This window comes from Myotis daubentonii, chromosome 1 (genome assembly GCF_963259705.1).
Source record: "Myotis daubentonii chromosome 1, mMyoDau2.1, whole genome shotgun sequence".
NCBI classification, from domain to species: domain Eukaryota; kingdom Metazoa; phylum Chordata; class Mammalia; order Chiroptera; family Vespertilionidae; genus Myotis; species Myotis daubentonii.
In genome coordinates, this window is record NC_081840.1 from 8,032,326 (window position 1) to 8,044,046 (window position 11,721).

Here is an 11,721-nt window from a genome sequence, read left to right on the forward strand (position 1 = left end):
CCTCCGACAAACGGAAGTCACTCCTCTCCCTTCTCCCGCCTGCGCCCGCTGCGGGCTGGTTTCCGCTTCCGGATGGTAGCTCCCGGTGGCGCGTTCTGGTAGCTCAGTGGTTGCCATGGAGATTTTGGGCGAGTACGTTGGGCTGGAAGGGCAGCCGCACCAGCTGCGGGTGTCCTGTGAGGCGCCCGACGACGCTGACCCTCTCCAGGGCCTATTGTCGGGCGTGGCCCGGATGAGGGAGCTGGTGGCCGAGCTCTTGGACCCCCAGGTGCAGCGGGAAGCGCAGGACCGAGCGGCGGCGGCTCCAGAAGAGGCCTTGGACGGTGAGCTCTGAGACCGTGGAGGGCGGGAAGCTGTGGGAACCCGGGGAAGATCTGTTCGGGGAGCCCGTAGAGCTGCAGACTTGAAAAAAGCTTCGAGGGAAGAAGAATTCCACCTAAATTTTTTTTTACACCTTCCGCCCTATTTGGGCGCAGTTGGGGCTTATTAATTTGCTTCTACCCAAGCGTTTTCACCACTCTATTTCATTTATATCACACTACACAAAAACAAACAGCCGGCTCAGTGGTTAAGCCTCGACCTATGAACCAAGAGGTCACAGTTGGATTCCTGGTCAGGGCACGTGCCAGAGTTACGGGCTCAATGGGGGAGAAGGGGGGAGGCGGTGTGCAGGAGGCAGCCGATCAATGATTGATCTCATTGATGTTTCTTACATATTTAGAAAGCAAAACAGCAAACACAAGAGCCTGCTGAAGGCCCGCTGTGTGCCAGGCACCGGGCTGAGCTCTGGAGAAAATGCGGTGGGATCTGGCCAGGTAGCTCAGCCCGTTAGAGGCGGGCTGACATGGCTGCGGGCTCCTTCTGGATCAGGGCTCAGACAGGAATCAACCGATGCATGTGTAAATAAGTGGAGCAACATATGGCTATTCCTCTTCTCTCCTGATCTCTCTCTTTCTCCCCCTTCCTCTCGCTCGCTAAAATAAATTTTTTAAAAAAGGAAAGAAAAATAAAAGTGAATGTGATTCCGTTGCTCTCCTTGTGGATGGACCTCGGAGTGATGAGGGTGAAACAGGCAAACGCTTATTCAGGAGTGAAAGGATGACCCCAGGACCTCTTGTAACTCCTGCAAACCAGAGAACCCAGGAAGGCCTCAGAGAGGGCCTGACCGAGCTGGGTGTTTTACCAGCTGTGAAATCACAAACGCGTGGAAGACTGGCCTCTAGTCCTGACCGGTTTGGCTCAGTGGATAGAGCCTCTGCCTGCAGACTGACGGTCCGGGTTCGATTCTGGTCAAGGGTGTGTGCCTTGGTTGCAGGCACATCCCCAGTGGGAGGTGTGCAGGAGGCAGCTGATCGATGTTTCTAACTCTCTATCCCTTTCCCTTCCTCTCTGTGAAAAATCAATAAAATATATTTAAAAAAAAAAAAAAAAAAAGACTGGCCTCTAGCTAAGAATAGGAACAGGCCCTAACCGGTTTGGTTCAGTGGATAGAGTGTTGGCCTGCGGACTCAAGGGTCCCAGGTTCAATTCCGGCCAAGGGCATGTACCTTGGTTGCGGGCACACACCCAGTAGGGAGTGTGCAGGAGGCAGCTGATCGACTTTTCCAACTCTCTATCCCTCTCCCTCTCTGTAAAATATCAATAAAATATAATAAAAATAAAGTAACTCTAAGAATAGGAACAGATGCCGAAGATTGGGATGGATTTTGGTTTGAAGAGTCTTAAGAGCCCAGGCACTCCTACTCTCCCATATCCCAGTGTTGTAGGTGCAGTTTGAAAATAGAGAGGTGAAATTTAACTGCATTAATCTTTTTAAAATATTGTCTTGAATGCAAAAACGGGTATTCATTTTGACTGGCCCAAACTGAAGGACCTATGAACTAATTATTGGAGGCAGGGCGTAACTCCTCTGTAGAGTAGCTGGAACTGTACTTGCCTTTTCTTTCTTTTCCATTTTGATTGTATCTTGGTAGTTCCAGATCATGTGAAGGGGCCCGTTTGGAACATTACACTGAGTTCAGATAACAAGTTGTTTCCATGTCAGGATATTGAGAGTGAAGTCCTGTTTCTTGGCTCTAGAAGTACCTCTCTAATCTCTTGGAAATGTCGTCATTGGCATATGGACAGGAGTATAACTAGAGCCATTTTTTAAAAATCTGATATTACTTATTGGAAAAATAACTGCCACCTGTTCGATTAATGGTGGGTCAAGCTGCATTGACTAATGACCGACCAATCAGTAGAAACCACACACTGGAAAGCTGCTGATAGTCTATTGAGATCCTCCCCTGGGAGCGCCCCTACAATTCCGGCCCTGAAAAGCCTTTGGGACCTAGACCCAGCCCGCTTTCTCTGTGGAACAGTACGCCTTTCCCCGCCTCCCTCCCCCAGGCCCCTTTCCGTGCCTCTTGTTCTGCATCTCTTTCTCCCAAGCTCCAAGGGCCCTCTTTTGCCTCTGTTACCTTGTTTCCTGAGCCCATTTCTTCTACAGCTCACTTCTGCCTCTTTGACTTTCTAAGTAACTTTCTCTTATAGTCTGAAAAAAAAAATGGTGGGTCAGGAATATTTTTGTATAGGTTGGCATGTTTTTGTACTATTTGCTTAATGAAATCCCCATAAAACTTAGGTTTGAATTACCTTTGTTAAAAATAATAGAATACATTGGTCCGTGGGGCTCGGTGGTTAGAGGGTCTGCCCATGCACCTTAGGGTCTTAGGTTCAATTCCTGGTCAAGGGCATGTACCTGGGTTGCAAATTCAATCCCTGGCCCTGGTCCAAGCGCATGGGGGAGGAAACCAATCAGTGTGTCTCACATCAGTGTTTCTCTGTCTCTCCCTTCCCTCCCTCCCTCCCTCCCATCCACTCTCTCTAAAAATCAATGGAAAAAATTATCCTCAGGTGAGGATTAACAATAACAAAAAAGTAGTAGAGATTAAATGGTGAATGTTATGTTATATGAATTATGTCTCAAATAACAATGTACAAAATAAAAAATTACAAGTACAAAAGCAAAGTGATAGAACTTAATATTAAAAGCACTCCAGTTACCAAATACAAAGGAATTGAATAGACAGTTCTCCAAAACAGATATATGAGGCCAATAAGCACATGGAAAGATGTTCAACATCATTGGCCAGCAGGAAAATGCACATCAAAACCACAATGAGTTAACACTGCATGCCCACTAGGATGGCTATCATAAAAAAGAACAATAACAAATGCCGGCTAGTATATGAAGAAATTGGAGCCCTTATTATTACTGGTGAAAATGTAAAATGGCCCTGGCTGGTGTGGCTCAATTGGTTAAGTCCTGGGGTCACCAGTTTGAGTCCCGGTCAGGGCACATACCCATGTTTTGAGTTTGATCCCTGGTCAGGGTGCATATGGGAGGCAACTAGTTAATGTTTCTCACTCCCCCTCACTCTTCCTCCTTTAGAAAAGAGCTTGGCAGTTCCTCAGAAAGTTATACATAATGCCCAGCCAGTGATGCTCAGTGATTGAGCGTCAACCCTGAACCAAGAGGTTGCTGGTTCAATTCCCAGTCAAGGCAAATGCCCGGGTTTCAGGCTCAATCCCCAGAAGGGGAAATGCAGGAGGCAGCCAATCAATGTTTCTCTCTCTATCCCTCACCCTTCCTCTCTCTAAATCAATACAAACATATTTAAGAAACAATACACACAAAGTTAAGCATAAAGTCAGCATTTATTGACCCAGTAATTCCACTCCTAGTTCTCACAAGAGAATTGGAAGCATGTTCACACAAAAACTTACACAGTAATGTTCATAGCAGCATCATTCATAATAGCTAAAAAGTGGAAACAACACAAATGCTCATCAGCTGATGAGTGGATAAACAGACTATGATATATAGTGGAATATTGTTCAGCAATAAAAGAAGTACCGATATATGCTACATCATGAATGAACCTTGAAAACATTATGCTAAGTGACAAAAGCCAGTCACAAAAGGCCACATACTGTATGATTCCATTTATATAAATGTCCAGAATAGGCAAACCTATAGAGATAGAAAGTGGTTGCCAATGATTGAGGACAATAGAAAGTGACTGCTAATAAATGTGGGATTTCTTTTGGGGATGATGAAAGTGTTCTAGAATTAGATAGTCATGTTGTACAATTTTATGAATATACTACAAATCAAGCCATATACTTTATAAGAGTAAATTTTATGGTTATATGAATTATATCTTCAAAAAAGTAATAGGAAAGGTTTTAAGCACCAAAATCACAGAAATCTTTTTTTTTTTAATTTTAAAATAATATATTTCCATTGGTTTCAGAAAGGAAGGGAGAGGGAGAGGGAGACAGAAACATCAATGATGAGAGGGAATCACCGATCGGCCACCTCCTGCACACCCCACACTGGGGACCGAGCCCACAACCAGTGCATATGCCTCTACCAGGAACCGAACCTCGAACCTCTGGCTCATAGGTCAACACCCAACCACCGAGCCACGCCGGCTGAACTGAAATCTTTTTAATGATACATACTTCAAATCTAGAATATACATGGTTTTATTAATCCTAAAGTGAAATGGTCTCATTATCAACCATTTTAATTATATTTCTTTCAATCACTGAACACATTGTCATACAAATATTTATTTTAAAAGGTGATAATGAAGATGATGCAGAAGATGAAAATAACATTGATAACAGAGCTAACTCAGATGGACCATCTGCAAAACGGCCAAAAACATCATTTTAACAATAGCTGTATGAAATGTAAAAGACTGCTGCCGTGCTTGCTCTGCAGCCCACATACTAAAATTGGAACAATACAGAGAAGATTAGCAAGACCCCTGCACAAGGATTACACGCAAATTTGTGAAGCATTAAAAAAAAAAAAAAAGACTACAGCCATATCAACATCTGCTCTAATTGAGAAAAGCATTTGTTTTGTTCCTCTGGCACAGTTTTGTCAAAGAAAAAAACTTCTGTTTCCAGCAAAGAAAGATATAATAAATGTTTAGAAATGAATCTGTTTTCTTGAGTGAAGAATTTCAGGCCATGGAAATAATAGAGAACACTTCATAATGTGTAAAATCCTTTAAGTTGGCAATTCATATTGTTTTCTACTTTTTAAAAAAAGATTTTTAAAATTGATTTTTAGAGAAATGTTGATGTGAGAGTGAAACATCGATAGGTTGCCTCCTGCATGCCCCCTTACCAGGGATGGAGTCTGAAAGCCAGGCATGTGCCTTGACCGGGAATCAAACTGACAACCTTTCCATGCACAGGATGACACCCAATCAACCACTGGCCAGAGCTTTTTCATTTGTTTTCTATTTCTAAAAATAATTATTGAATTAATTTGTGTGATATCTGCATCTTTTAACTTCTTTTATTATAAAAAGTACATGTCACCCACTGGTGTGCCTCAGTGGTTGAGCATCGACCATGAACCAAGAGGTCACTGGTTCAATTCCCAGTCAGGGCACATGCCTGGGTTATGGGCTCAATCCCCAGTAGGGGCCATGCAGGAGGCAGCCAATCAATGTTTCTCATTGATGTTTCTAACTCTCTTTCTCCCTTCCTCTCTAAAATCATATATTTTTTTTTAAGTACATGTCATGGTTTGTGGACAAAAATATTTCAAAGAACTGTCGTGAGCAAGTGATGAGATTGGGAATTGACTATAAGAATGGAAATCTGGTCCTGGCCAGGTGGTTCAGTTGGTTGGAGTGTCGTCCCATACACCCAAAGGCTGAGGGTTCGATTCCCAGTCAGGGCACATACCTTGGTTGCAGGTTGGCGTCCTGGTCAAGGCACATACAGGAGGCAACCAATCAATGTTTCTCTCTCTCTCTAAAAACAATAAAAAAAATATTCTCGGGTGAGGATTAAAAAAAGAAGAAGAATGGCAATATGTATCAGAATTGTACACTTGAAACCTATATAATTTTATTAACCAATGTCACCCCAACAAACTTAATTTAAAAACAACAATAGCAGTCTGCTTGACTAAAAAGAAAACAGGAATAGAAGTACTGAATGAAGATAAAGAAGACCCCTTGAGAAAAACCCAAGGAAACCTTGAATCCACACTCACACCCAATATACAGACATCCAGAGATGACACAATTAAGTGACTATATAGGCTGTGGCAAAAGTAGGTTTACAGTTGTGAATGCACGAAACAGTTTATTCTTACACTAGAGGCCCAGTGCATGACATTTGTGCATGCGAAGGGGGTGTCTCTCAGCCTGGCCTGTGCCCTCTCACAGTCCTGGAACCAAGGGTTCCTTAGTGCTTAGAGGTGAGAGAGGCTCCCACCATCCCTGATGCGCTCACCTGCTGTGAACCCAGCTTCTGGCTGAGCAGCACGCTTCCTGTGGGAGTGCACTGACCGCCAGGGAGCAGCTCCTGCGTTGAACATCTGCCCCCTGGTGATCAGTGCACGTCATAGCAACCAGTCATTCCACCGTTTGGTCGGTTTGCCTATTAGCCTTTTATTATATAGCATTATTATTCATTATTGTATTTCCCATACGAACAACTGTAAACCTATTTTTGTTCCAACTGGTATATTTAATTTGTAACTTAAGAGAGCCAAATGGGATGTTCTTTTATGCTGTGAACACAAATATAATCTTTAAGTAAACATTCTGTGTTGACTTTGATATTTCCTCATCCTGTAACCATACTGATTTTGCTTAACGAAGGACTATTTTTTAATTATCCTCCCTCTTTAAAAAAAATTGTTTTTATTGATTTCAGAGAGAGGAAGGGAGAGGGAGAGAGATAGAAATATCCATGAAGAGAGAGAATCATCAATCAACTGCCTCCTGGATGTCACCTACTGGGGATCCAGCCCACAACCCGGGCATGTGCCCTGACTAGAATTGAACTGTGACCTCGTACATAGGTCAACACGCAACCACTGAGCCATACTGGCTGGGCTCATTTTGTTTCCTTCTTTGTTTAATATATTTTAAAAGCTAGAGGCCTATTGCATGACATTTGTGCACTGGAGGTGCAGGGGGTCCCTCAGCTCTGCCTGTGCCCTCTTGCAGTCCAGGACCCCTTGAGGGATGTCCGACTGCCGGCTTATGCCCACTCCCTGTTCCCTAAGCTGGCAGGCAGACATCCCTCAAGGGGTCCTTAGTGTTGCCTTAGAGGTGGGAGAGGCTCCCGCCACCGCTGCTGCGCTCACCAGCCAATTAGGCTGGTTCCTGACTCAGCGGAGCTACCCTTGTGCGAGCTCACTGACTACCAGGGGCAGCTCCTGCGTTGAACGTCTGCCCCCTGGTGGTCAGTGTGCATCATAGTGACCAGTCGTTCTGCCATTTGGTCGATTTGCATGTTAGGGTTTTATTACATAGGATATGTTTATAAATAAAAAATTTCAAGATACCTGTGCTGTGATTCAGTGTTTTATAGTCTAGGCCCATGGTCAGCAAACTGCGGCTCTTTGGCCCCTTGAGTGTGGCTCTTCCACAAAATACCACATGGGCATGCACGTATAGTGAGATTGAAACTTCTTGGCCCAAGCTCAGAAGTTGGTTTTCGGCCTGGGCGAGTCTATTTTGAAGAAGTACCATTGATATTTGGCTCTGTTGACTAATGAGTTTGCAGACCACTGGTCTAGGCTATAGATTTGATTAATCTTTTCCTTTAACTTTAATACTGATTTTAATTCTTATGTATCTTCTTCACACGTGAGCCATATGTGTAACAAAAAAGGTCATGTTGGCTGTAACCAGTTTGGCTCAGTGGATAGAGCATTGGCCTGCGTACTGAAGGGTCCCAGGTTCCATTCCGATCAAGGGCATGTACCTTGGTTGAGGGCACATCCCCAGTGGGGGGTGTGCAGGAGGCAGCTGGTCGATGTTTCTCTCCATTGATGTTTCTAACTATCCCTCTCCCTTCCTCTCTGTAAAAAATCAATAAAATATATTTTTTTAAAAAAAGATCATGCTGAAGGACCAGTATAGAAGAAATGCCTAGCTTCTGTGGCACTGAGCGCCCCGTACTTCCCCCGTCATCATATGAAATGTACTGTAGCAGCATTATTTCTTCAGCTACTCAGAATTTTTTTTAAGTTTTATTAAGAAGGACTAGACTTTTAAAGGAAATAAAGTTTATGTTTTTTTCCAAGTGAGAAAATCAGTTGGAGATATCTATGGCCCTCAAGTTCATTATGTAGTATTTTTATCTAGTTCCTATTTAGCCTATAACAGATATCTCTCAGTGAAATTGTTCAGTCTGTACAAATATAGAATATTATTTCTTATATGGCTAGAAGAGTCATACCTTTGACATCCTGAAAACCTATGCATTTTAACTTAATTGTCAGCCACCATGTGGTAATAAAATGTTTATAAGAAATTATAAGAAATTTCTGTTTGAACTGATTGTAGTTGAGCACTGCAAAGCTCAAAACTGTATTACCATAAATGCAGCTAGTGATAGTTTCAAATAAAATTAACATATTAAATAATACTACCATCACTTGTGGTAATTATTTCTTGGGTATCTAAGTATATTGTAAATAGAGTGTAAAATTCTTATAGAAATTGAAAAATACAGGAATGGGCAAAAGTAGGTTTACAGTTTTGAGTATATAAAATGCAGAGTTTATTCTTGTATTATTATTATTAATTATTGTATTATTTCTTTGTATTATAACTATAAACCTACTTTTGCCCACCCCTATATTTGTAAAACAATACTCAGTTTTAACAAATGAGAAATGAATTGATTTCTCATAGTTTTTGTGATGAAGTTGGGTTCTTTTCTCATTACTTAGAACATCATAAATTTCAGGTAGATTCAAGAATTTTAGAGTAAAGAATAAAACCATTAAAGTACTAAAAGAACCCTGACTGCAGCTCAGTTGATTAGAGCGTCATCTGATATGCCAAGGTTGCTGGTTCCACCCCCAGTCAGGGGCACATACAAGAATCTACCAATGAATACATAAATAAGTGGAACAACAAATCCATGTTTCCCTCTCTCCCCCCACCTCTCTAAAATCAATAGAGTAAAAAACAAAAGTGGTAAAAGAAAATGGGATAATAATTTCTATAATTTCAGAGTGAAGTTTTCCTAAGCAAGTTTTTAAAAATCCAGAAACCATAATAGAAAAAATTAGTAAATATGATTACATAATAAAATTTCTGAACATTCTGTGAATAAGGTTAAAAGACAACGAAGGTAAAAGTATTTCATATTTTCAGCACAGATGACTAAGAATTAATTCCTTTTATGGATCTCATGTGTACCAGTCAGGAATACACTAGAAATGGGCAAAGGGAAGGAACAGCAAGATCACGAGAAATACACATGGTTTTTAAATGAAAATGTTCCACTTCCAATAAGTGAAAATTAAAACCATAATACAATACCATTTTTTCACTTTCAAATGGAAAGATCACAAGTTTTTTGTTTTTTTAAAAATATATTTTATTGATTTTTTTACAGAGAGGAAGGGAGAGGGATAGAGAGTTAGAAACATCGATCAGCTGCCTCCTGCACACCCCCTTCTGGGGATGTGTCCGTAACCAAGGTACATGCCCTTGACACCGGAATCAAACCTCTGACCCTTCAGTCCGCAGGCCGATGCTCTATCCACTGAGCCAAACCCGTTAGGGCAAGATCACAAGTTTTGATGCAAGACTGAGCTGGGAAGGATGTGAGGTCTATAATACTAGTATATTGATGGCGAGTATAAACTGATGTAAGCTCTTTGAAAGTCAAGTTGACAATTCTGTTAAAATGTTAAATTGACTCAGCAATTTTACTTAAAGAAATTTATCCTACATATAATAGCAACAAGTGGACAGATCTGTTTACAGAACTATTCACTGCAGCATTCTTCTTAGTACCAAAAAAAAGTACACAACCTAAATAAATGTCCATCGGAAGAGCCTGGTTAAATAAAAATAGAACATGAGTATACTAGAACATTTGTGCAGGCATTAAAACGACCAAGATATAGCTCTGTGTTGTTAAGGATCAATCTCTAGGATATGATGTCAAATGTAAACTAGCAAAATATAGAACAGTGTGTAGAATGCTCCTATTGGAGACTATTGGCTTGGATGTGCTTATAATTTCTCTGAAAGGATAGTCAACCTGCTCCTAGAGAGATAGGGGTTGGGAGCGAGAGGGGGATTTTTCATCATATACTCATTTTGTTTTATTTGCATTAAAAAAAATCATGTTACGTATTTTTATACACAAATACAGAAAAAGTTATTGTGGAGTCTGCCGCCACCACCACGGCTGCCACGGCCGCCTCCGGGACAGCTGCGCAGGGCAGCGCGCTGGAAGCTACTGACAGCTAAACCCAGCCCTCAGCAAATCCACCTCCTCCTCCACACCTTCAGGGTGAGACCCCTCCAGACCCAAGCCGGACTCCATGGCTGAGCAGTTTAACTGCCACTACTGCAAGGCCTCCCTGCACGGGAAGAAGTACGTGGAGAAGGACGACCACCACTGCTGCCTGGACTGCTATGACGAGCACTGCGCCAACACCTGCGTGGAATGCCACCTGACCATCGGTGCAGAAGCCAAGGAGGTCCACTATAAGGAAGGCTTCTGGCACGACACCTGCTTCCGCTGTTCCCAGTGCCAGCACCCCTTAGCCGCCGAGAGCTTTGTGGCCAAAGAGAACAAGGTCCTGTGCAAACAGTGCCACCTGCTTGAGAGCGCCCACAAGTGCAAGGGCTGCTCACAGCCCATTATGCCAGGAGATCAGAACGTAGAGTACAAGGGGACCGTGTGGCACCAAGACTGCTTCACCTGCAGCAACTGCAAGCAAGTCATCGGGACGGGTAGCTTCTTCCCTAAAGGGGAGGAATACTACTGCATGGCCTGTTATGAGAACAAGTTTGCCAAGCACTGCATGAAGTGCAAGAAGGCCATCACATCCGGAGGAATCACTTACCAGGACCAGCCCTGGCATGCCGACTGCTTTGTGTGTGTCACCTGCTCGAAGAAGCTGGCCGGGCAGCGTTTCACTGCTGTGGAGGACCAGTACTACTGCGTGGATTGCTACAAGAACTATGTGGCTAAGAAGTGTGCTGGATGCAAGAACCCCATCACTGGGTTTGGCAAAGGCTCCAGCGTGGTGACCTATGAAGGACAGTCCTGGCACGACTACTGCTTCCACTGCAAAAAGTGCGCCCTGAATCTGGCCAGCAAGCGCTTTGTCTTCCATCAGGAGCAGGTGTATTGCCCTGACTGTGCCAAAAAGCTGTAAAGCGACAGGGGCTCCTGCCCTGTAAAATGGAATTGAGTCTTGTTTTTTGTGTTCTCGCCCTCTGACCTGCACTGTCCATAGGGCAAGAGTGGTCTGTCACCTCTTCAAAGTTGCTCCTTCTGTCTTTCCTCCTATTTTACAGTATTACTCAAATAAGGGCACTCACATTAGGACTGAGCAAAAAGCAACCCCGCAGCAGAGTTAATTTTGCGGTGGCTGCAGTTAAAAAATGAACACTTAGTTTACTTTTCTGCATATTTATCATAGTGCAGAAAAGTACCAGCCATTTAGCTGCTTAGTGATGTAAGCAAGAAACCTAGGACAGTGGTCGGCAAACTCATTAGTCAACAGAGCCAAATATCAACAGTACTTCTTCAAAATAGACTCGCCCAGGCCGAAAACCGACTTCTGCGCATGGGCCACCAAGTTTCAGTCGCACTGTACGTGCGCGCCCGCACATGGTATTTTGTGGAAGAGCCACTCTCAAGGGG

The 11,721-nt window shown here is 43.0% G+C and overlaps 2 protein-coding genes and 1 non-coding gene across 3 annotated transcripts; all 3 read left to right on the forward strand.

Moving 5' to 3' along the window:
• Positions 1 to 47: 47 nt before the first annotated feature.
• GON7 (GON7 subunit of KEOPS complex) lies at positions 48 to 8,464 on the forward strand. Its single transcript, XM_059687493.1, has 2 exons — positions 48 to 323; positions 4,635 to 8,464. The coding sequence occupies exons 1-2, from the start codon at positions 116 to 118 to the stop codon at positions 4,727 to 4,729; spliced, it is 303 nt and encodes a 100-aa protein (XP_059543476.1). The 5' UTR covers positions 48 to 115; the 3' UTR covers positions 4,730 to 8,464.
• Positions 185 to 11,262, forward strand: LOC132230259 (four and a half LIM domains protein 1-like). Its single transcript, XM_059687448.1, has 2 exons — positions 185 to 323; positions 10,216 to 11,262. The coding sequence occupies exon 2, from the start codon at positions 10,388 to 10,390 to the stop codon at positions 11,228 to 11,230; it is 843 nt and encodes a 280-aa protein (XP_059543431.1). The 5' UTR covers positions 185 to 323; positions 10,216 to 10,387; the 3' UTR covers positions 11,231 to 11,262.
• Positions 4,763 to 4,868, forward strand: LOC132223931 (U6 spliceosomal RNA). The gene has a single exon (XR_009450558.1). It is a non-coding gene; the product is annotated as a U6 spliceosomal RNA (small nuclear RNA).
• Positions 11,263 to 11,721: the final 459 nt, after the last annotated feature.

Excerpts from the sequence above, each read along its gene's own strand:
- LOC132230259 (XM_059687448.1), top strand. The coding sequence starts at position 10,388 with ATGGCTGAGCAGTTTAACTGCCACTACTGCAAGGCCTCCCTGCACGGG.
- GON7 (XM_059687493.1), top strand. The coding sequence starts at position 116 with ATGGAGATTTTGGGCGAGTACGTTGGGCTGGAAGGGCAGCCGCACCAG. Across the intron at positions 324-4,634 it reads TCCAGAAGAGGCCTTGGACG|GTGATAATGAAGATGATGCA; the intron begins GTGAGCTCTGAG and ends TTATTTTAAAAG.